Here is a 25,734-nt window from a genome sequence, read left to right as displayed (position 1 = left end):
ATGCTGACTGAGGATTTCTTTTTAGTCATTTAGTCAGGGTTCACTGACAGCCAAGTCATTAGTACACAGTGTACTTTTCCACACCTTCCATAGCACTGGTGAGAAAAGCAAATGCCTTAGTTCAGGCTTGCTCGTCTCCATGTTCCTTCCTCCATTTCACAGCCACCTTCTGCTTTCTCTGGTGCCCTAGACTCTGACATTCTTCTGTTTCAGATGACCACTTGTGTTTTCAGTTAACACCCTGGCTTTCCAGTGTAGGCCAAAACCCAAATGTGAAAGCATCAAAGTCTGCTTGACAGGAGGATGTATTGCTGGAGGCTCTACATTTCAAGGCTTTCAGGAGTGTGCTCTTAACTGGGTTCAGTATGAGCTAGTACCAGCAAACCCAGACTCTGCTGAACAAATGAAATAGAATGACCTACTTTTTTTGCCTTTGTTTTATCTATATAATAGTATGCTACAGGTTTGCATGACAGTTTCTTGGCACTGGATTATGTAACTTATCTGTCTTCAAAAGAAAAACAACTTGGCAATAGAATATAGCATCAGTTCAAAATTAAAAAAAAAACTTCCAAGGAAATGTATTTTGAATAAAATGGAAATGTAGGAAGGCACTTACTATCTGCCTGCCTCCAACTCATCTGTAAAAAATGCCTAATAGATGGTAATTTTAGTCTCTGACACAGCTTCCTCACTCACTTCCAGGATGTTTTACTCCTACAAAGTACCATTTGTGTTCCACATGAGCCTTTTTTGCTTTGCTCTCACTTAAAACTCCATACTAGAGGAGAGCTGTTGAAGCTAATGATAAAGTTTTTGCAACTTCTACCATATAAAACATTCACAAGTTTACCTAAAAAAAAAAAGGAAAAGGTTCAAAACAGAGGTTTGCTTCTTCTTCTGCTTTCAGGCTTGGTCCTTTTGTACTCAGTTGTGCCCTGCAGGCACAAGGTGTAATAATTACATCTTCAGAGAACTGCAGCAGATATTTGGCCTAGAGTGCAGAAAGCCATGAAACCTCAGACTGGATAAACCAGTATGGAGAACAACAGAATGAAGTGTTTTGAACAACAACATGGTCACTTGTTGGCATTCAGCTCTCAGCTTCTAAGTCTTTGGCTTTCTTTTGCAAAACATGTTTGCAATTCAACTTAGATAATTCCTTCCTTAAAAAAACTTCAAACCCAAAATTCCAGAAAAGATATGAATTTCAAACCAACAATCAATCTCACAGGTATTTAGGTTAAACTCAGCCTTACTTTACCCACTGACTGTCCTCCTCCTTGGTGGTGGGCTTCTCTGCTAAGGTTGCAGCTGCTGTCAGCAGAACAAAACAAACTGCAGAAGGAGTTAGCAGATTGGGTACCATGTTTCTAATGGCAGGAACAATATTCCTGCTCCAACCCCAGTCCTTGCAGCTGCTCATCTTTGTTCATCACATTGTTTAAAGCTAGTTGGTTTATTTGTTTTTTCCCAACTCTTGGCCTTTTCATTGCAGAGCAGAGATGCTGGCTGGAGCACTCAGCCTCCCTCCAGGGCTTGGTCTGGTGCAGGGAGGCTATTGCCAGCCAGCAGGGTGTGATCAGAAATTCATGGCCATTTCTGCCAAGGCAGCAGCCCATCAGCTGGCTGGGAGCCACCAGGGCTGTAAGCATTCCCTCCACTCACGGCATTTGTGGCCAGAGAAGGAGATTGGCCCAAAAAGATTTGCCTTTTGTGGACCAGAGCAGGAGTTCCTCCTCCAAGGAGGAACAGGTTGGGAGGTGATGTGGGGAATGAGTCCCACCAGGATGGGACTGGCCAGAGGAATGGGTGTGGGTTGCAAGGGACATTTAGAGGTCATCTAGTCCAACTTCCCTGCAATGGGCAGGGACATCTTCAACTGGATCAGGTTGCCCCAAGCCCTGTTCGGCCTGACCTTGAGTGTTTCCAGGGATGGGACACCTACGACTTTCAGAATTTCCCACTGGAATGGCTTCCACCATGGAGAACAGAGATAGCCAGAAAATGCTGCAGAGAAAAGCCATGCAAGTAGTTCACAGAATCACAGAATATTCTTAGTGGCAAGAGACCCCAAAGGATCATCAAGTCCAACTCTTAGCCCTGCACAGGACATCCCCTAAATGTCATATCACATACTTTCTGCTTAGCTTACCCAAAACACAGACTTGAAAGGTCTACTCTAAAGAGAAAAGTGTTGAGAAGTTTGAGTTAGCGTTAGGGAAGAACAGCAAAACCTGAGTATTTTTTCTTGGACAGTAAATAACCAAACTCAAACACCTACAGGAAAAAAACCAGAAAAATATGAGTTTATATAGTAACAAAATCCATAGATGTGAGGGTTTTTTTTTTCCTGGAGGAGACAGCACAGAGTTTTTGTTTGATTATTTGCTTTATGTTACCATATTGCTATTTCAAATGATTCCATTTTATACCATATCAAGAGGTGTGCTGTGGTAGGGTGTACTTTGTGTATCTTGTGGTAAGACACAGTTTTGTGCATCAAGATATGGGGGCACCTTCCTTGGTGCCCCAGAAACCAGAGAAGAGGAAGAACGACCAACTGTCTACTGCAGTCTCCTATGGCAGTGTTCTTCCTCCAGAAACTATCATTGTTTCAGTATTCAAAGATTCTTGTGATGGTAAATCAGGTACAATTACCAGCTGATGGTACATCTAGAAGGATGAATGAGACAATTTTGGAGGTGAGAATGAAATAGGAGAAGATCTTGGGGCAGGCAAGATAAATTGCAAGAGAGACTAAAACTGATTACAGAGCCATGGGACTGAAAACTCCTTGTTCAAGAAGAATGCATGCTAATTGTTTTTGGCAGAATAAATTATTCCTTTTTTTTCTGCTTCAGTAGAACTGGTTGACTTTTAGCAACTCAATTATCTTCTCTAAGTGAGGAGGGTGGTCCCTTGAGGTCAAGAAGAAGTTACATGTAGAAAGAAAGGACAAACAGAAATGCACAGAAATTGAAGTGCCCTGAGATTGCATGCATGAGTTTCATGAGGTAGAATTTTCAAAACTGCCCTGGAAGGAAAAAGGGAACAACATTTTGGTTAGAGTTTTGTCAGCATCATGGGGAAGGTCAGGTGAGAGATAAAAGATTAACAGCAGTAAGATCATGAGGTTGAAAAAAATGTGTACCAATTTCTCTCCAAGAGAATGACCAGACAGAGTTACTCTATAAATGCTAGAAATCACAGAGCTGCTGTTAGGGAATGGGTCTGAAAAATATTATTGAAAACCAGCAGCATAAAAACTGAGGATAAGATAAACAGCAGCAACGGATCCAGTCGTAATGTGGTCAGGTAGCAGGAAGCACATTTATCCTTTGAGCAGTACAAGAGGAGGAGGAGGACTGAGGCATTTGTCTTGGCAGGAGGCCCAGGAGAAAGTGAAGGGCCAATGAAAGGTCTGAGGCGAGATGGAAGACTGAAGAGAGAGAGCTCTCCTGTGAAGATGCTCTGTTTTTGAATTACTTAGGCCAAGAAATGGAGGCAAACCACTTTGCTTACCTGGTCCAAACACAGAAGAAGGAATATTTAAAAGGACATGAGGAGGTAAGACTCCCTAGTGTGAGAATCACAATCGTATGAGGTGAAGGAAAGGGGAAGGAAAGAGCAGGAAGCCAAGAAGAAGACTGAAAGTTGTGGTAGGGCTTTTGGTGCATTAGGCAAAGAGCTTTATTGTTTTGTAACAGTGTAATTAATAGCTTAGACTGTCAAGGAAACACGATCAATTTACTGTATTTATCCTTCCTGCTGTGTCATTCTTCTCATTTTACATTTATTTAGTATTTTTGGAATATTTTTAAAGACATTAATTTCTCAAAGATTCAGCTAAAAGGGGCTTTTCTTAGGCTTTGCAGATGTTATGGTGCAGGAACAGTGAAGAATGTACTGTATTTACAATTCCATTCCTGTAACAGATAATCAATACATTGTGCTCTGCTGTGTTATGAAAAAAAAAAAAGGAGTATGAGTGCCCAGCTGTGATGATAAGCCCTTTGTGTCTTGAGTGCACTCATTTTCTAAGGATTAGGGGCTGTCCTTTATCAGGCAGTTCACTTCTGAAAGTCCATGATAGATTGCTGCTTTCCCCTCTGCTCCAAACAGCAGCAACCTCAACTTTATCAGCAAGGAAACCCCCAAACACTGCTGTCAGTAAGTAATGCAGAAATATTGCTTTCTCAGGGCAGACTCTCACAGGCAAATCTTACCTTTTTCTCTGGAGCAATAAAAACTGCTGTAGAAAGAGGACTTTCGATGTAAGGTATTTACAAACGGCCATTTCTTTCTTTCTTTCTTTGCAGGGAGGGGGAGGGTTGGGCTTTTGGGGTAGTTATTTCCTTTGTGCCCAGGCTGAAGTGAAATGGTCCTTCAGCATCCATTCTAATGTGCTCATTTATCTAGTGCTGGAAGAGTTGAGGGTAAATGGGACTAAGGTCTAACACATAAAGAAATGTTTGCCAGCAAGAGATGTTTTAGCAGGTTAATGAGGAACTTGGTAACAGCCTAGCAGGGTCATTGCAAAATCACTTTTTTTTTTTGCTGAAATCACTTTAGTCTTTTAAAACCACAGGAAAATGCTTTGCTACTTTACAGGGAGATTTGGTTGAATTGAAAATGGTGTGGAGACACCTGCTATTTTTGAGTATTTTTAGCAGATGTAGGGAAAAATGGTGTGAAAATGGACATCTCCACTGGCTCCTGCAGTCAGCAGGCCAGAAGGGAAGGGGAAAGGGCCTGAATTTTGTCTGCTCAGATTTGCTGCACCCAGTTTTTTTCTGGAGAAATTGCAAGGATAACTTCTCTCACTGACAAGTCATACTGCACCGAGGCTTTGCCTATAACACAGGAGGTACTGAGAGTTATCCAGCATTCAAAAGTCACACTGTGCCCAAGTGGCCTGAGAAAAGAGAAGCAAGACTTGTGTGGGTGCTTGGAGTCACAGCAACACTGGGCAGGCCTGCACACTCAAAGGCAAGGGGAGAGTCTGGCTTTTCTTCAGCCACTGAGACCAGTTTTGGGAAGGAAATAAGATTTGCAGTTGTGGCCACGCACTCAAAAATTTATGTGTCCCAAGTGTCATGCACAGTTATGCTACCCTGCAATGTACCTGCAAGTTTGTCATCAGAAAAGAAACATGACCTTTTAAGACAGCTGCTCTAGTTTATTTTCTCTTTTTAATTTTTTTTCTTGGAGGATATTTGTTTACTAACTCAGGATATACTGCAGATTGTAGGGAGAACAGAGTTTTACAGGCTTGCTTCGTAATCTCAACAATTTTTTTGCAAGGGAACAATTGTAATGCAGAGATGTCTGGGTGAGATACATGAATAAAAGCATTCAGTTTGGCTCTGCCACTGCACTGCCACATATGGCTGAAATTATTCTGCTGAAAAACAAGGTAAACTTTTCATCATCAGTTCTATGCTGCTGCAACCATCCCAATACTAACTGCAACACTGCAAAACTGTCCACTGTTTAGGTAGATTTTCTGGGGAAAAAGAGATTATTAAAAATATATGAGACCTCAAAATATGTGGCACTTCTCTTCCATTTTTTTCACTGGTCCTGAAAAATCTTCTCTGAAAAACAAGAGCTACAACAACTATAAGACTCAGCTTTTCAGCTGGGTGATCTAACAATTCATCCAGGAAGCAGGTTTATGTGGTCATGTGTGCAGGAACTAGGGCTCTTAAAAATTAGTTGTGGCATAATTATTTACTTTAGAAAAACAGTATTAACTTTTACTCACCACTTCTCTTCCTCTACTTGAACTCCTATGGACTGGAACTTACTGGTTGCTTTATTATCACCTGGTATGGTGGATTCTTCAGCACCATCAACCTTTAAAAGACCCCAAAACATGACAGGCAATTAGAATGTATTTTAGAAGAGGTATCAGCTGGCTACTTGCAGTTTCTATGCACCTTAACTACAGAGTGTCTGCACACAGAGCTTGTACCATAAGCTCCTTCATCTAGTCAGTTTCTTTGTGGTGTGCTCTTTTCTGATATTATTAGTGAATATTCATTATTCTTAATTTATAAAGAATTTCTGGTAAGACAACATCCAGCCTGCAACATGCAGATGGATTTTATCTGGTATTTTATGGAGGCTGGATGTTCACATTTGTTAGAGCACATCTCTGAGCAGCTGTAACTCCAGGTACTGTGCCTCACCATTTGATTTTACCTTCGATCTGTTTGTGCATGTGTATGTGAACTCATATCAAAATCAGGTGTTTATTTTGTTTAATTGTTAGTGCCTCAAATCAGAGCACTGCAGAGGAAAGATGTTAAGAAAGCAGATATGAGTCTTAGATTAATTTTCTTTACTGCTTCATCTTGCAAACAGGTGGTTTCCAGGAGCACAGGCTGGAACTTAATACCACATCTCCAGATCCATGAGGAGAGTTGTGCCAACAGTATAAAGTTAAAATTTAACCACAGATGTGTCTTTTAACAAAATCACAATATTCTGGGTCCAATCAGTGTAGCTGTTAATTCCCAATGCTATATATAATATGGATAGTGATGCAAGAAAAATATTTTGCAGCAGACAGAATTTTTGGGCCATAGCAGAGTTGTGAAGTGACCTGTAGCCTCAAACTGACCATGGGTGTGCAAAATATCCAGCTCTAGTGGCTGTTCCACCAGCAACTTCTTGTTGAGAGCCACTTGACCAACCTGTGCAGGAAAAGTGCTCAGAAGCTGTTCTGTGAGGTGAAGTACTTCCTTGATACTGGGGTTCTGGGGAGTTAAATACACCTTAAATCCCGTAACTGACAGAGTGAAGCAACCTTTTGATGGAAGGGCTTTTCTTTGCTTGACTTTGCTTGTTTGCTCAGCAGATTTACAGCAAAGGCTTGCAATGTCCTAAGAGTGGCTGACAGGTGTAGAGGACACACATGGAGGTTCACCAGAAGTGCACACTGGGTTTGTTTGGCAGAGGAGGAAGAAAACCAAGAATACATCTGTGGCTACTGAAGCTTGTGCTGCTCTACAGAGATAGGTTGAACTATCATCAAGGTGTATACTTGGTCTGAGCTCAGACTAAGCCTGGACCAGGCTCCCTTTACTCAGTGAAGAGAGACTGACTACTGCCAGTCAGAGGGCTGACAGTGCACCTACCTCTTTTAGGGCAGTTGTTTGTAAGAGGAGTAATTTCTGGCATCAACACCTACCTTAAGGTATTTCTACTCCCACACTGCCCCTTCAGCTGCACCAGCATGACTGCTTGTGCAACGATGCTGCAAAATGGATCAGACAGCAGACTAGTGAAGTCAGTTTCTTTTATCTGTGAAGCCTGTCTGACTTTAAAAAGCTCATTGATGTGCACAGCTGTGAGGGTGGCACCACACACAGGCAGGAATCCTGTAAGGCTGCATCACTAGTGAGGGTTTCACTTCACGTCATCCCAGCTTCAGGTGGTTTGTACCACATCTTCATGGGTTTGTACACAAAGCCTGCCTCGGTACACTCTCATGTACCACCCCCAGATTTCATTATTATTTCATGTGGTTACACTGGTCATCTGTAAACTTCAAAGTTTAAGAGGGAGATTGTCAAAGGCTTGAAGAGCATATGGAGGTCTGTTTTCTTCAGATCTCAGGAAACTGAGGCCTCTATACCTTTCAAAAGCAGCATTTGTTACTTGCAACACTACTATAAGAAGAGATAGCAGGGAGATGGTCTCTTAAGAACCTTGATTTACATTGCCATTGATCATTTTGGCTTCTGCAAACATGGAAACTATTTTCTTGTACCCATTGCTTTGTGGGGTCTTTGCTAAGAAGTCTTGGTTTCTTGGATTGGTGAAATAAGGGATTACAATAATATAATGGCATTTTAGGCTTGGCTATGAGAATACATAACAGAGGAGTTTTTCCTCTATACCTGTCCCGCCTGGATCTTTCTCCTGTGTTTAACACTGAACATCAGCCCTTCTTTCAGAATATACCCAAAAGAAACAGCTGTGAAGCAGTAAAAGTCTACAACAAAGGCAGTGAACTGAACCCACAGGCAATAATTATTATTGCCCTTCCAAGAAGAATTGAGAGAAAAGTCACAGCTTCTCCAGCAGCTACCCCTGGGATGGCCATACCTCAGCATAGCGCCTCTCATCTATCTCATCAGGGTGATGTAGAGATTTCATGGTAAATTCTTAGACTTTACTAATCAGATAAGCCTGTCCAGGCACAGAGTGCTGTGCTTACAACCACCTTCTGCAAGAAAAAAAATATTTGTGTCTTCCTGTGAAGGCTGATAAGCTGTGGATTGCTATTCTATTTGCTCAAGATTCATCTCCTGTCAAAACTTGTGTTGATTCTCAGTTGATTTTAAGTTCAAGCACTTTGTTACAAAGGTAATTCTGCAAACAGGCAGTTGGGAGTCTTATGCACATCTTTTTTTTGGGGGTGGGAGTAGGGGGTAGAAAAGATAAATTAAGAAAGCTGATTACACAGGACTAGTTTATTTACTCTTGTCCTTTCTGTAAACATGAATGAACTTTAGCAGAGTTAGTTTTCTTCTTCCATTCTACTAGAGGTAACAAAATGTAATTTTCTTTAACAAGGGCAAATCAGAAGGAACTTATCTTCTGTTCCTGAGGCTGAGATAGGAACAATGCTGCCTCATTCAAGTGGCTACCAGTCATTATGAAATGCATGAATAAGCAGCAACAATTAATTCAGTGAGGCTGGATGAAAATATTTTTTTGGTGGTAGTGTAATGTAAATCATTGTTTTACACATTCCCTTTCAATGATTTAATTCATGCCTTTCTGACCCCCGCTGTGTTATGATTCATAGATTAGTGCTCATGTGTGTAATTTAACAGAGCTGAATAACAAGCAGCACAGAGACTCAAACAAATGCTTGCATCTGATGTATTTATGATAAATTAGGAAAACATCATTAGTACCATGCAGAATGATTAGGCTGGTGCAAGTTCTACATAGGTACCTGTCAGGACAGGAAGAAAAATATACAAAACACTGTATAATGAGCAGTGAAACAGATGTAGGAATACAAAACAATGGCAAGCATATAATGCATGACATGTACTGTACCTGTATTCCAATAGATAAGCATCTGTTTTTCTTGAAGAGGTCCTTCTTTCTATCTTCTACTGCCACAGTGGCAATGGTTGTGGTGGTGGTGACAGTGGCAGTATTGTTCCCTACATGTTGGCTTGCAGGGCCGTGGATCTGCGCATTGGCAGCTTCAATTGCAGCTGTCAGTGCCTTCATACTGTCCAGGCTCTCCGTGGAGTTGCTAAGTCCAGACTGGCTGATGATATCTCCCCTCTGTCCATGCCCATCCATGTAGGCATCTTGGGCAGACTCCGTGCTGCTCTGGGCTGTGATGGAAATAAAGGGCTTGGTGGTGGTTCTCGGTGGGACTGGAGGCGGCGTCTTCTTGTAGGTGGTAATGCAGGATGACACTGGGAAAAACATAGCAGAGTTCTTGTTTTATTCATGCTGAAAAAATGGGGAAAATGGGTGCAAATGTGATCTCAAAGCATCAATAAGCATGGACAGAGTAGAGGTGAGGAAGAGGCTGTTAGCCAAAGAGCCCCCAAAAGTCCATCTAAGTGCCAATAGTAATGCCCTGCTTAGCAGTGTCTTCCATTCCTCCTATGTGAGCGGCAGAATTGCTGGTAGGGCAAATTGGGAGAGAAAGTATCCATTTGCCAAGTTCCTCCTTAGTCTTTTGAGGACTGCTTTCCTCAATATATTTTCTACTAACTGTTCTAAGTCTCATGGGAACAAGATCTTCCACAAAAACGTTTGTTCTGCTTATGGCTCCCAAACAGGATTCACAAGAATGCTAAGTCTCCAACCACTTATCCCAGCTAAACTGTACTTCAAGCAGTTTTATTGCAATTGTTTTCTGCCTCTCTACCCTGTCCTACTATATGCAGAATTTCAAGGCACATTTTTCTGATGTGAGAGAGATTCTCAAATCATCTTTTATCAAAGTTTGTTAACACTCACCGTGCTTGGACTTGTGTATTTCTTTCTATAAAATGCCTCACTTGCTGCACAGACTTCTCAAATACTTTGAAATGCTTTATAAGTTATTGAGGACATATTTAAAAGAACATTTTGCCATGCCTAATTTCTCACCATAAATATAACATCAGTTCTGGAAAAAAATTGCTTGATTTTACACACAGGGAGTAATGTAGTCAATGGCTAAAACCTGTCAGTAAAGTGTAAGTATAAATGTATGCAATGACAAAGACTTTAATAAAAGTTCATATTTTGAAGGCCACACTCTCTTTGTAAGTGCTGCTGTGTGGAGTTATAAGCTTAGCTTGAGGTTCCCAGGTTAAACTACTGTTCTGTATATACAGAACTACATACAAAAAGAACTACATGGAGATTAAAACATCTTGCTTTAAGAGTTAGTTGGCAGCTCTGCATTGCTGAAGTCCTGGAATGCTTTCAAGGGAGGAAAGAAAGCCCATTAAGAACAAAAAACAACCATGATATGCTCTATTTTTTAACAAAATAAAATGCAGGCATGAACCTGTGCAAAGTTCAGACACAGACTTGTTAACATAAATTCTTATTAACAGTAATCATATGGCAAGAAATGATTCATCAGATCATTTTAACTGGCAGACGTCTATGCCACCCACATAAAAGGTAACTCTGCTACAGCTGTTCTGCTCTCTGTTCGCACTGTACCTGCTTGTCGAGCCAGAAGCCATTATGGTATTAATTTGACTAGCTCAAATCCATATGCCTCATATCTCCCCATAGCTGTAGGAATAGTTACAGTGTGAAAGGTGTTTCCAGGGCATGAAATCACACAGGATCTTTTTAAAGACTCTAGAAAAGTTTCTGATAACATGTCTGAACCCATGTTAAACATGTTGAATACTAATGGAAAAAAAAGTGTTTCAGGTAGTGAGGGTTTTGAAACTATGATTCACTTCTGAAGAATCAAACTGAAACCATGGCATCTCTGAGAGAAGAGATGTCTAAAAATGGACTTGTCAAATTTTAACTCTGGGGAAGCGAATAGTTAATAGAGTTAAAGGTGTTTTATAAAGTGCTCATGACAAGGTCAATACCTGGAACTAACAGAAAGGATGACAGCTTTACAAAGGGGATTATAAATGTTTTGCTGTTTGTCCCTGGTTTTGGTTCTGTCACAAAGCATCTGTTGTGACGGCAAATGCAGGTAAATCAGTGCTGTTGCTGCAGCACAGTCATGTAATCCAGGACTTATGGAGAATGGTGGAGTTGGGATACCCCAGAAATATTCCGGGTGGTTCATTGTCAGGACAATGTTCTCTGAGTTGTGGAAATGCAAACTGAAATTCAGCACAGAGGAATTCAAAGCACACACACACATGCATATATCCAGGTAACACTTTGGGAAGTTGCTGCCAAACTTGTCAAATGGAGGTTCATGAGCAATGCCACTTTGCAATTCATCAAAGTATAAATTGTACCATTTAAAATATGCTGGAAGGGTACTGGGGAACTTCTGGGGACATGCCAGCACCTTCAGTACATCCCAGCATGGCACATAAGTATCATTTTTTTACACAGCAGAGAGGGAAATGATAATGAAGCACACTTGAAAAGGTGTCTTAGGTAGGAGAGAGAGCAATAGAAGCAAAGAGCAAGCCTTAACAAGACAGGTTCCCCCATCACTGGGCATCCTGCACTAGAAAGAAAGTCAATAGCAGCTGTCTATTGACAGCTACCATGTTCTCTGGACACAGCAGTACAAATACAGAATTGCCTGATTAAGTTGTCTTTCATTCTGTTGGTAAATGTACTCAATGAGGAGTATAATCCACACCACCATGAAAGATGTTTGCACTCAGCTAATTAAATCTGAAGTTATTCTTAAGAGGGGGAGAGGACTGACAAGTCACATGGTGAAATTGTAAAGAGAAATAGCAAAACGTTCTTTTAGCAAGTCAAAACAAATCCTCGGTTTCCTGGAGTCACGCAGCACATACTGTACAGCTCCAGAGAAGCAGAGTGTGCAAGTCATAAAAGAACCCCAGGCACTTCATTACTGGAAATGATGTAAGCTCTTGCCTCTCCTCTGCAGAAAAGGCACAAAAACAATGCCGGGGCCGCGGCCGCCGCCGCCGCTCTCGGAGGCAGCTGCCCCCAATGCCGGAGCTGGCCGGGCCGCTGAGGCACAGCAAGGAAAGCCTTGGGGCTGGCCGGGCCCTCCGAGCGGCTGAGGCACTGCAATGGAAGCCTTGGGGCTGGCCGGGCCCTCCGAGCGGCTGAGGAACGGCAATGACAGCCCTGGGTCTGGCCGAGCCATCCGAGCCGCTGAGGCATGGCAAGGAAAGCCTTGGGGCTGGCCGGGCCCTCCGAGCTGCTGAGGCATGGCAAGGAAAGCCTTGGGTCTGGGTCATCCGTATTTGATGAAATTTGGGGCTGGCCGAGCCCTCCGAGCGGCTGAGGCACGGCAATGAAAGCCTTTCGAGGCAGCAGCTCTTCTTCGTGTTCGCTCAAGTACCAGGCAACCTGTGTCAGGGCAACCTGAAGCATCTGCGGCTCTTCAAGTGGCCACGGTATTTTGAATGCTAAGCTGCCCAAAAAACAAAACGAGTCCTCCCCCAAAAAATTGTCAGAAGGCTGGCGCTGGCCTTGTGCAGCCAGGAGAGCCCGAGCATTCAGTCGGTGCAGGGAGAGCAGGCCTGTTCCCCTGCACTCATCTCTCCAGCTCTCCTGCGGCAGGAGGACCCCGAGGGAGAGCACGACAGGACCACAGGACACGTGAAAAATTTGGAGAAATCTTCACTTCTCACACAGGGAACTTGCTAAGTATGAAAGCTTGTTTAATTCACACAAGGAAGTGAATTTAAAGAGCCGTATAAATTCCCTGATAAATATGTTCTTGGACACAGATCAAGGAGTGAAGTTCTGTACGGAAACTGATCAGACTGGAGAGTCAAGTCAAAGTAGTCTCGTGAATCATTAAAATTGTTTAGATATGGAGTTAATCAGAAATCTCTTGTTCTGAATAGTAAAAGAACCTCAGTTTGACACAACATAGACTAGTTTCCACGTTTTTTTCCAAAGAGCACATGCAGCTGAAGCAGGTACACATTCCTCTCCTAGGGCATATGCAAGGTTTAATCCAGAAACTAGTTAAGTCATGCACAAGAATCCTCAGACAGCCAGACCACTTTGAATCAGGCTCACTGTTTCCAGTGCATCAGTCCTCCAAGTTATGCTCTCCTTTTCCTTTTGATCTTTGCCCTATTTCTGTGTATTGCCTTCAGGTTACAGTTTAATCCCAAATACCTAATGAAAAAAACCACTTTCTCCAGATTAAAAAAAAAAAGAAAAAAGAAGAAGCCACGGTTTTTGTCTTCCTAGCCAGTATTTCCAAACAACTAGCTCATGAGACAGGAATTTGGAACAGGGAGTGTCAACCACCCAGTTCAGAAGGAAGTCTAATGATAAAAAAAAAAATCCAAGATTGCATAATAATAAGGGCTTGAATTTGAATGTTTCATTGTACTTCAGTTGTTTAAACATGCTCACTAGGGGAGATGAGCCCTCAGGAATAAACATCAGCATGCAAACACAAATTTTTAGCTGAGTGAATGGGTGCTCAGGAGAACTCCAACACAGATTAGTATTTGTGAAGGGATCAAATTCATGCAGTGCTTTGAACAGTTCAGGTGATGAGACACATCAGTAATATCTTTCTAACTTGGTAGTCCTATGTAAACTTGATTCACAAGAATAAATGAACGCACAAATTCAAGTAAAATAATAGTGTCTCTTCTGAGAAAAAGCACAAACCCCACAGTTTGAAAGGAGCAACAAAGAACACAACTTTCTCAGCACAAGAAAGATGTGGACCTGTGGAGTGGGTGCAGGGGAGGGCCACGGAGATGATCAACTGGTTGAAGCACCTCTCCTGTGAAGGCAGGCTCAGAGAGCTGGGGATGTTTAGCCTGGAGAAGGCTCCACAAGGCTTCACTCTGGCCTTCCAATATCTTAAGAAGGAGGGAGAGGGATTTTTTATATGAGCAGATAGTGACAGGAAAAGGGCAGTGGTTTTAAATTGAAAGAGGGCAGGGTTAAATCAGATGCTAAGCAGAATTGACTCCAAGGGTGGTGAGGCACTGGAGGTTGCCCAGAGAATGTACGGATGAGCCACCCCTGGAAGTGCTCAAGGCTGGGCTGGATGGGACCCTGAGTAACCTGGCCTAGTGGGTGGTGTCCCTGCCCATGGCACAGGGATTGGAACAAGATGATCTTTAAGATCACTTTCAAACCAAACTGTTCTATGAGTCAATCATTCTAACTCGCACACAACTAAGTATGAGGATAAAAAGCAGGAGTTCTTCCAGGCTGCACAGATGGACCTCAGTCTTCTGATTTACTGTCTGTTGAGTGGGTGTGTTAACAGTGGTGCCCTTGTACCTCACACAAGTGCCCCACACAAAACACAGATATAGGCAGATCTCAGCAGACCCAAGCTCCAGTACTGCAGCTTCTGGGTTTAGAGGGGCAGTGCTTGATTTGGCTTGTTGGACTCAAACCATACACACATTTCCTTATATTTTTGAGATTTCAGGGGAATGCTTGAAAGTGGGGTTTCAGATCCTGTATTGTTATTTTTACATGCAAAAAATTGGTTTGAAAAGGGAGCATGCATTATCTTAATAAAAAAACTAAGCAGATGGTTTCTCAGGATGTAGAGATTTACTATTACAAAACTGAAGGAAAGATTTTTATAAGAAGTTTTAAACCGCCCCAGGGAATAATACCACAGTGAGTTATGGATGTCATTATCCCAAATGAGAACTACTGAAGTCCAGATACCACACCATCAGGAATTCTGCCAAGGCCATGCTTTTTCCAGACCTCCCTCACCGCCAAGCTGATACCATATTTGATGAAAGCCTAAGCTTCGCTGGCTTAGGAAACAGGCAAAACTAAAAAAACTAAAATCCTGCAGAAATTTATACAAAATATTTAAAGTATTTTTATGGCACACAATAGCACCCCAGACTTAATATCCCATGTACTCGGAGGTTTAAAGCTGTTGCTGGTGACCTTTTCATAAGTTTGGACATTTTTGTTTGCAAGTAGTGTGCCTCCAGCTTCCCAGCTGGATACAGTGAAGGATCTCCTGAAGGTGAGGCTAAATATGGCTCATCCTGCATTTCAAATGAATTGAGTTGGAAAATCTGCATGTGCATACCCAGTGGATGACAGGTGAATATTTCTCCAGCAGATTTTTTTTCTCCTTTTAATTTCTTCTGCTGGAAGCTGCTGATGCCAGTCAGAAGCTTAATTGCTATCCCAGGGAAGCTGAATTATTGTGCAGAGAACAGGTGAGGCAGCCAAAGGTGTCTGCTAAATGCAGTTTGTCACTAGGATATTATCACAAATTATGGATGCACAGACAAAAATCCAGGGCACGTAGGCTTCCTAGGAGACCTACTTTACTACTTGTCCTACACAGCTGCTGCTGAACTTCTCTCTATATAAAAATGACCAGTACATTAACTGCACAAAACTTAAGCAATTCAACTCTTGTGGCCCAAAAGTCAGGAGTCTATAAACAACTGAATCTCTGGAAAAAGATTTCACATTAACTGAAAGTTATTACCCAGAGTGGATCGCTGATGGCTTATAATATTTAACCCCCAAAACTTGTGAACTTTACTGGTGTCAAGCAATTAGCACTTGTCTCTATTTATAGATATATGCACACAGGTATCATATATACCTGCTGAATTCAGTCAGGCTGAGAGAAATCAGAAGAGAAACAGTTTTGTCCTTGTCCATAACCTTTGGCTAAAAACAAAGTGTCTGGAAAAACACCACCAAGAACTTCAAGGATAAGGATGGGAGTCTGTTCAGGAGACTCTCCTATAGATTTGAAGATTCAAATGCTTCAGTAGTACAGTCATGGTAGAAGGTCTCTGATGCAGAATATCAACCTCTACATGCAATGAAACATGATGAAGGAAAAGAAAAAAGAAAAACAGTACAGCAGAGTGGTCTTTTTTAGTCAGCGTGTGGATTATTTACCATCTTTTCACAGGTACAGCACCTTTTTCTGACAAAATTGGGGAAACACTGCTTGATCTGTTGCTTAAACTAAGACTAGCAAATCATTCAAATGCTTTCTGCACTTGGCCAAAACTTCATTTCCCCCATATTGAAGCAGTAATGGAAAACACAAAACCTTATAATTTTAGATAAAAATTTAAAAGTATTTTATGTTTCAGAAGTTATATGTCATAAAATCATCATGGTAAGAAATTAATAAGCTTCCTGAATATTAGTACTTTAATTTTGTACAAGGAATTTATGGAAAACAAGGAAAACCTTGTGAAATATGGTAGTTTATCCCACTTAGATCAAGAATGTATGACAATAAATAAATGTAATAATATTCAGCTTAATGAAATCAGATTCTTTTCCTATATATTTTCCAGTAAGCACTTTCACTGGCACTTTGATATAATACTTTGTTATGTGTTACTGCAACACTCTCGAGTTTCAGAATTTGCATATTTTCCCCTTGGCAATAATGCTAATAAAACAAAATATGCATTAAAAAAAAAAAAAAAGTGTGGTGCTAACCAAATACAGACACATCTATGTAAACAGATCTTTATGTAAAAACACAGTACAGGAACCAAACCCAAGATTTTCAGAAACACAGGGGTTTGAACAGTCTGTAAGTATCTAATCACTGTAGTTAGAAGATATATTTAGAAGTTTTCAAATTGAGCATGCTCTGAAGAATTCACCACTTATTCTTTTGCCTACTGAGTAATGGTAGAATGTAAAGACTTTGTCTACAAGTGCACCTTGCAAGTTCCTGGTGCTCATAACTCAAAAACCTGTGACTTGATTGCATTTCTAAATTGGCTTTGAATTCTCACCCAAACTATGAATACAAAACCTAATTTCCAGACTGTATCAGTAGCTCTTTCAACATGCCAGAAGTCAGTGTGCCATAGTGCAGCCCACATGTCCCACCTGTGTTTGGGCATGTCACTGTAGGTACTATTTCTTGAAATGACCATGTAACAGTAGTAACCACTGCTGCTGGCCATATTAATACACTGTTATTTATATGCTATCCCTTCAGTTACAGAAGGAATAGTTAATATCTGAGCATCCAGGAGGCTTAAACCCTATCAAACCTGGAGATACAACAAGGCAGATTTGTGGGCAGAAACAAGCCCCCATGTAGGTAACAATCTCCTGATCTTTACTGAAGCAAGCACTATGTGATGTGCCTTCCTTCACAGTTTGTTAAGAAGAACTGCATTTTGTCCTTCCTGAGTCTCTGCTGCCAATGTCTCATCCTTTCATGGTGGCAGACTGTTGGTAAAGCAAGTTTTCCAGTCAGTCATTTTAGGAGGAGCTTGTCACAAATTTGATTGAGAAATTGCAAGTTGAAATTGTATAGCTCTTGTCACAGGAGGTCAGACTAAAGAATTATTAGGATCCTCCCCTTCTGAATCCCAGAATCCCAGAAACCAACCTGTGAGCCTAGAGGGGACTTAAGCAGGCCAGTTACCTCTGAGTAATCTGATCATGTAGCACTTAAGTTAGCTAGGTATCAATGTTGCATCACTCTTTTCAACATTATGGCAAGGATTTTCTTCTAAGCTCTTCACTGCAGCTAACTTTCAAAAGGCAACACTTGGCTGGGTTATTGACATTTCAAAGTGTGATTTCTGTATAAGAAAAAATGTTTGCAAAAGTTGTTCCCTCTTCTTCAGTCTGGAAATGTACTTTCTTTGTTTGCTGCTGATGTTAGCAAGAAAACAAGTTTCTACTGGTTTTTATTCCCAGTGGTTTTCTGAATACTTAATAAACTTAACGTAGGGTAAGCAGAATTCTGTATTATTGCACACATTGGTATCAAGCTGGTCTCACAGAATTTGATTAGTGATGCATCTAAATTGGCTTAGAAATTAATTAGTTTAAATTGCTGCAAACCCACCCCAGATGTGGACATACTTAGAAGTGAATATAACTGTTAATGTCTTTTTTAAAACTTAAGTGAAAATGAAGGGAATAAGAGTGATTCTTTCAAATAATTTATTGCAATTAACTGCATCAGTTCAATGATTTTAAAGTTATTTCCTTTTATGCCATGGCATGCAAACAAGCTGTACATTGTTATCAGTTATATCCATTTGAATCCAGTAAAAACTGTGTAAGTATCATTCAACCCAGTAAGAATTTGTGAAATTTAATTTTCTGCACCATAATCAGTTTTCAGGGTTGCTGTATTTGAGTTCGTTTGTGCCTGCATGGTTTGCTTACTTTTATATCTGGGATATTTTAAAACTGCACTAAACCAGAGAACACAATGAACATGCATTGTTCTAATGTATTGTTATTAATGAAATTTTCAAAGCTGACCCAAAATGGGAAAGTTCTGTGCTATGAGACAGCTCTGTCTGTGTGTGTGTATATATATATTTATGTTTATATGTACAAAAATAATACACATACATACATGTATAGGACAGTTATATTCATCCAGTGATTAGGGGACTGGTATACACAGCAAATACAGAAATGTAGGTACACCAGTTTTACATGCTATTCAACCCTAAGGCTGTTCAGAAGATTTTAAGAAATAAGAAAGTCATTGCTCTGATACAGACTAATTAAATGCATCTAATACAGACTGTATGAGGTGGGATTTACTATTTTTGGTACAACACACCTACTTTATTAATCAAACTACTTTATGATGCTGCTGAGTATAGGTTGTGATTCCTCAGAGCAGAAAGCACTTTGTCCCCTGATCTAGCAATTAATTCAAATATCTTTAAACTCTTAAAAACAAACTATATGTTTTTTTTTTCTCAGTAATTGGTGCCACCAAGGAGTTACTTCCTTGACATTGCCTCAAAAGTCAACATTTGAGTTTTGAAGATCTTGTTTTATGCTACTTGATGAATAAGTTTTTATTCAATAGTTTGTCTAAGAGTTAAAAGTTATTCAAATGACAGTGATGATGAAGGGCTGCTGTATTTTAATCAGATGGACATTGGGAAGAAACTCCACGAGTGCCAAAGACCAGAAAATAGAAGCCAATGTTAACTAAAAGAAGAATGTGAATGATAAAAACAATAGGACCAACTTTTTAATTACTATGAAGTGCTGTGAAGCACCACAAGAACTGATTTCAACTATTTTACTGTGAATTTCCGTGCAACACTACAGGGTTGAAAAACCTATGCAAGTATAACAGCACACCATGCTATTCTCATAGATAAAACCCTTATAAACATAACTGTAGAAAATCAGGTTTCAGGAAGAAAAGTATCACGTGCCTATTGAGCAAGAACATCTGTTCAGACAGGGAAGTACTGACTTGTTTTTAAGCAGCCAGTATTGCATTTTTCAGCACGCTTATCACTTTTGGGGTGATCCAATCCAAGCAGGAATGTCTAAAACAAGCAAATTATGCTCATGTATTTCATAAAAAATCCAAACCAAAACCAAAAGCAAGAGGTGCTCGCTGCAGGAAGAAGGGAGGAGAAAAGGAAAATTACAGCTAAATCTGTGCTCTAGGCTGAACAGTGACTTGTCACCTGAGAGAGAGAATTATGCCCCAGCTCAAAAGTTCTGCTGACAGGGTTATCAGATGACCTGCGGAAAGTCACCTGTCAGGGCAGATCCTCTAGCACAGTGAGGGAAAATCCAATCCCGTCTCAAATAAGGAGGAAATGTAGACAGAGTGTTTACACAAGAAATTATACTTATCTTTGGCCTAATTTCAGGTAAAATAGTAAAACAGACTTGAGAATGTCAGCACTTTTCTTGAATTGACTTGAAAAAATTGTTTGGTGAACAATGCATATGAAAAATACATTTGAAATACACATTTGGTGTATTTCAATTGAATTGAAATCCAAACCCTGATTTCTGTCCTCTCATTTTGCATTCTAATGAACAAGTTACATCCTTGCTTAGTGACAGGTCTGAGGTCACCATGAATGACCTCATCCTTTCAGCTATTTGCTTGTTTTTATGACAAGGGTCCTACTTAATAATGCAACAAGTCAGCTGAAAATACTCTTAATGTGAAAAATTCCTAATGATCAGCCCAAGTGCCCTGAGCACAAAAAATACTGACATCTCATTTACAGTCATTATAGTGTAGAGATAAGAGCATTTCAGTAAATCTGGGCACAAAAATCACTTATTGTTTGGAGTCCTGAATTAGCACCCAGAAGAGATTTAGCTACAGAAAGATTCATGTAACTCTAGCATGCATGAAAGAGGACAGACCAGTCTTGTGTGACTTTTAAGCAAGGTTTGAGTGAAAAGCATTGCAATTTCTTTCCACGTATTTCTCAATTTATTAAAAAAAATGCCTGTAATACAGATCCACAGTTTGAAGGAGATGTCAGACACAAACCCCCATGTCTTGCTTGGAGACACTAGCTGCATGCCTGATAATGGTCTAACAGCTCATATTCCTTATTTTTTGTTTATTTGTTTTTTATTTTAAAAAAATCACTCAGTAGGAGCAGAAAATTTAAAACTTGTCATCACGATCCTGAAACCTTGAATTTGTGCCTTATCACCCCAGTGGCAAAAATAATGGATTTGTTTTACATAGTTTCTACAAGGACAAGAAGCACTGTCACAGTATAGAACCACAAGAATATACTCTTTCTCCTTTTATTTTCCACTTACAGTTTACTTTAGCAAGAGATTTTGGAATTAGTGCTCATCATTAGCACCTCTCTTTTCTCTAACCCCTAGACAGCAAAATAATTTTGGTGTTTCTCACCTTTACTTAAAAAAGTTAATAATGCATTTTGTAGTGACTTAGCTAAAAGTTAAACCCAGACATTCTGGGCTGGCTAAGTCAAAAGATAAACCCAGGACACCTATTTGAGACACAAGAAGAGAAAGAAAACAAGCCCAAACAAATTTGGACACTTCAAATTATTTAGACCTTTTGAATCTTTAGACTACATAAATGCTTTCTGTAGATTGAAAGGCCAATAGAAAAATCTTTGCCATGCCAACAAAATGAATCCTACAAATCCATACAATTTCACATGCTCATGGCTAACACTCTGCACCTGTGTGTGCATGAAATGCAAGAAAGATCAAATTTATAACTAAGGCTCCAATTTTTGAGTTTTCTCCTTGCAGTTTCCTGCCGCAGCCTGAAACTTCCTCTTCTTAGTCATCTCTCTAATAAGACCCTTTTATCACACCCCCATATTACCCATATAGACTTGGTATTTATTTAGGATTGGAAATCCATTTCTGAGACTTTACTGGGTAAACCCAAATCTCTGATTGCAGATGTTACCACAGGCTTACAGGATGTGAAAGAAAGGGGAAGAAATCAAATCTGGATCCTCTTGTACAAATTGTTCCATTAAAAATAAACAAATAAGTAAATTAATAAATAAACAGACTAATACAAATAGCTGTGAATATTGGTCAAAACCAAGGATGCTAAACAGAGCAACTCAGCCTGGTTCAACTCAGGCTGTTTCGTTCATCTCTGCTTTGCTTGAAAACCTTTCTATGACCTCAATTTCTGTTTGCACGGATGTTTGAAGAATGTCTGTCTTAACACCAGCACCTTTATCTGCCTGGTTAGCATGTGGTTACTCATTATTTGTTATTCTCATCAAATTACAGAGCCTGAGCAGCATCACTGTCAAATGCCAATCACTAAGCACAGAAAGCAAATAATTAAAATGGACAGATGATGAATAATCCACAGGCCAGGGTCTGCTTTTCCTAAACTGCCTGTTAACAAATGAAAAACAAATACATGTGTTATACTGATGACTGTTTACAAACAATTTGTGAAGTGGAAAAAAAAATAAAATTCAAGATTAAAATCAGTTCCAGTGAGTAAATCAGTCAGCTCTTGTTACTAACAATATTAATATAATTTACTTTTTATAGCAGGAGATGTAAGAGGATACACAGAGTGTGCCTAGCTCTAGGTCACAGCAGCATCATCCAGGGCTGCACTGCACCCAGCTGAGACGATGGGCTGAGGCTAGCTGGACACTTTCCAGAAGAGCTATTACTCTGGAGTAATTGTGCATTTTGGAAGCGGTTTAAACTGAATCACTACACCCCCATTTTTTATTTGAGATTAAGGGCTTCCAGATGAAGAACTATTGTGGAATAACCTCAGTACTTTTGGAGAATTTCCAGAGTTAGAAAGACTTTGCTACAGAGCAGTACAGCACATTGAGCCAGCAGTCTTCTCCCACAGCCTTTGTTTTCTTCGGAGTCTGTCAAAGGTCGGGCAGGTCTGACTCTCTTCAGCTTTTAAAGACTAAAAAGGGCAATATTCAAGATACTTTGGCTGAGTCACTTGGTGAAGAAAACAGCAACAAAGTGTGTGCATGAACTAGTTTCTGTGACTCAGGGCACAACACAATGACTAGAAAAAGCATGAACAAATACATTTTAATAATTTCAAAGCAGCTTATTACAAATACAATGCCATTTTTTTGTGTCTAAGACTGCTGTTTAATTCTCATACACCAGGAATGTAATATACTCAAAAAATGAAGAGGAACTTAGCAGTTTTCCTGAATTTTGTGCTTAGTCCTGTGGGTGAGTCATCTTTTTCTTGTTATGCCATTCAGTTGACTTTTCCATACATGTGCTGAATGTGCTATGTATTAACAGCCAAGAAGGCCACCACAGCAGTTTTCTTTGAGACTGGGAACCTGCTGATTTGACCTGCTTATCAAGAGAAAAATGTCATCTCAACAGCACAAGATTGTTTCTTATTTCTCCCTGTTTTCTTCTGGTGAGCAATTTTTTAGTCCTGTAGAGCAAAGTAAAAAGTCACCAGTCTAGGAATTTTTTTCCTTTTTTAAAAATTTTCTAATACTTTTACATAATTAAAAAATATAGAAATACTTTTCTTTACATAAAAGTTTAAAATGTGAAGTTGGAAAAGCATACCCTTGATGCTGTTTATACATGCCTGGTGGAATCACTTTGTGTCTATTTTTAAGCACATCAAGTGGAATTCAGACTCTTATAAGGCAAAACAAATACCTATTTATGAACAACTCTATAATGATAAAGGCAAAAGAGAAACAATTTCAAACCTTGCCATGTTTGCACAACAGAATGCATGTGGTCTGTAAAGCACAGAATCATAGAATCATGAAGGTTGGAGAAGATCTTCAAGATCATCAAGTCCAACCTTCAACAGAACATAACCCATTAAAACCCTATCATGAAGTGCCACGTCTGCTTGGTTTTTGAACACTTCCAGGGATGGTGACTCCATCACTTCCCTAGGGAGCCTGTTCCATTGCTTAGCATGTTAAGAGTCCTTCAGGATGGAAAGCACTCTAATTTAAATTAGCATTACAGTTTGTATCCTAAGCTGCTCTGAAATGTTCCAGAGCCTTCTATTCCTCACTTCCACTTTTACAAGTTAAAAGTAAGATCTCCTAGATTATGGTATTAGCCTCACTAGGGAGACCTGAGCACACATTACTTCCTTCTCTCTTATAAAAGACATATTTGGTTTAAAAGGCTATATTTCACATTTCTGAGACTGCTGTGTGCCACTTGGTCAAGAACTGAGCTTCCCATGACCTTCCACAGCCTTCCATGTGTGAAATACATCCTACGTGACAATTTTAACATCAGTTGCATCAGTAACACATGTTCCTGACTGCACAGTGCTTTTCTGCACTATGCCAGATGAGGCAGAGGCTGGGTGAATTGTGCACATGCAGTTTTCTAATAAAAGCAATATGGCATTATTTTTCTTGGAAGCGTGTTTGGAAAATTTTACCCCGCGTTGTGTAACGCGTGTCAGGGTGACAGGTGGGCGAGGCACCGCGTGTGGGGCGAGGAAGAGGAGCCCACAAGAACAATAAATACCTGTGTGCTTGTACCTGCCTGAACACAGAAATACAGCCACCCATGCGTACACACACAAAGCTACAAAGTTCATCTTCAACTCTGCCTTTGAGTTTTGCTTCTCTGCTCATCTTGCATGATGCAACAAATTTCAAGGCATACTCTTCTCCCAAACTTGGGGTTTTTTTATGGGATGCTCCTTTGGGTAGCATTCACAGCTTCCTCAGCATATGACACTGGGAGGGATTATTTGGTCTATCCACAGCTTTTATGTTAAGTCCCGAAGTATCTTGTAACACTGACTATGCAGACTCAAATCCCAACACTATTAAAAACACACAGAACTTGCAGTAATAAAAGGGCTAAAACCTCAAAACTAAAATGCTATGGGAAAGGAGCAGAAGAGCTTCAAAGGCTTGGCCAGTCACCCAGGCCTTTCTAGATGAGGATGGATGTGCCCAGGTGATCCTTTCTGTCAGGTAAACTAGGTAAACACCACAGGTTAAAGAGGTGACTGTCCCCAGTATGAACCAGTTTGGATCCAAATGCAACTTAATTCCCTGCCAGTTCTTCACAGAACTGCATATGGAGATCTACTCAGGAAAGTTTTTTCTTGAAAAAGTTTGCTTCAGCTTTAAGGTAAGTGTACATGTGCATCTATTTTTATAAAGGTGTTACTGGGACGAGGAGGGAATTATAGTTAATAGCACCAAATGTCCTACAGCTTTTTGTCAAAAACAAAAACCCTGAGCTCAGTTGTTCACTATGGGCTAAAAAATTATTCTGCTTATGAGCAAAATAATGCACATTATTTCACTGCTCAGTCTAACACCAGCCCTATAATTACTGGATTCTCAACTATCTTCCACGTTCCCCTTGAGCTATGAATTACAAGTTTTCAGCACATTGGATACTAATACAGTGGCATGATTAGATTACCATTTCCACAGGTTGCCAAAGCAGAAGAATAGCTCATCTAAGTATGAATAGATTCATTTACTTGAAGAGAATTTTCTTTACCTTTCAGACTAATAATCTGTGTCTAACACAGGGTAAAAAGAACACAAACTATTTTCAGGCTAGTTTCTCTTAGAAAATAAAGTGACCTCCCTAGTTTTTACATCCCAGTGTTTGAAGGCATGCAGAGTTGGGGGTTTTGTCTGGCGGCTCAGAGGAAAGCTGCTTGCAGAATGCAGATACAGACCTGTTTTCTGTTGTAGATGGAATCCATGAGTCACTAAGGAGGCTACAGCATAATGGAAAGTAGCCATTTTGTGTTCATTTTAGTGCACAGCCTTGGAGGGGAGGAACACAGAAATCCATGAAATTTTTGATGTACTATTGTATAGAATATAAAGACTATAAATATTTTATTAGTCGGTTATGTGTTAAAAAGGTATTTTGTACAGAGTAGATATTTCCCTTTGGAATTAATGAAAACATAACAGCTTTGAACTTGAAATAAGGACCAACATTTGAGGATATTTGTAGACTATTTTTTAAGTAAAAATTTAACTGTATGTTCAGAAACACTCAGATTGCCAGTATGCCAGGAATTCCTGTTCCACTGCCACCAAGCAGCTGTAACCCAGCCTAAGGGACAGCACCCATCACAGCCCTCTCACACTGCCAGAACTGCAGGTGAAACAGGCAGGTGAGTCCACTCTGGTGTCCACTCAAATAAATAGGTAACACGTCACATGCAGCATGCTTGTTTTTTGTGGAAGCTGACACACTACAAGTGGCAGCTTCAGTGACTCACCAGCTCCACTCTCCCACTGCTGATGGGATCCTGGTTTTGCTAAAATGCATTTACATCCTTGCCCT

The 25,734-nt window shown here is 40.2% G+C and overlaps 1 protein-coding gene and 1 long non-coding RNA gene across 14 annotated transcripts in view; one reads left to right on the top strand and one right to left on the bottom strand.

The window, feature by feature from the left end:
• DLGAP1 (DLG associated protein 1) overlaps nucleotides 1–25,734 on the bottom strand; it is a 399,529-nt gene that overhangs the window by 17,817 nt on the left and 355,978 nt on the right. For all 13 annotated transcript variants that reach the window (XM_074549059.1, XM_074549033.1, XM_074549041.1 and 10 more), the window contains 2 exons: nucleotides 9,088–9,461; nucleotides 5,771–5,862 (listed from right to left, as the gene is read on the bottom strand). In XM_074549059.1, the coding sequence (XP_074405160.1) occupies nucleotides 5,771–5,862; nucleotides 9,088–9,461 (466 nt within the window). The remainder of the gene's footprint in view (nucleotides 1–5,770; nucleotides 5,863–9,087; nucleotides 9,462–25,734) is intronic.
• The window catches only part of LOC102075460 (uncharacterized), a 34,070-nt gene continuing 12,403 nt past the window's right edge, over nucleotides 4,068–25,734 (top strand). The window contains exon 1 of the long non-coding RNA XR_003380285.2: nucleotides 4,068–4,173. This is a non-coding gene — a long non-coding RNA (uncharacterized LOC102075460). The remainder of the gene's footprint in view (nucleotides 4,174–25,734) is intronic.

The sequence above is a fragment of the Zonotrichia albicollis genome, chromosome 1 (genome assembly GCF_047830755.1).
Source record: "Zonotrichia albicollis isolate bZonAlb1 chromosome 1, bZonAlb1.hap1, whole genome shotgun sequence".
Classification (NCBI taxonomy): Eukaryota; Metazoa; Chordata; class Aves; order Passeriformes; family Passerellidae; genus Zonotrichia; species Zonotrichia albicollis.
The sequence above is the reverse complement of the archived record's forward strand: the minus strand, read 5'-3'. Positions and strand labels throughout refer to the sequence as shown.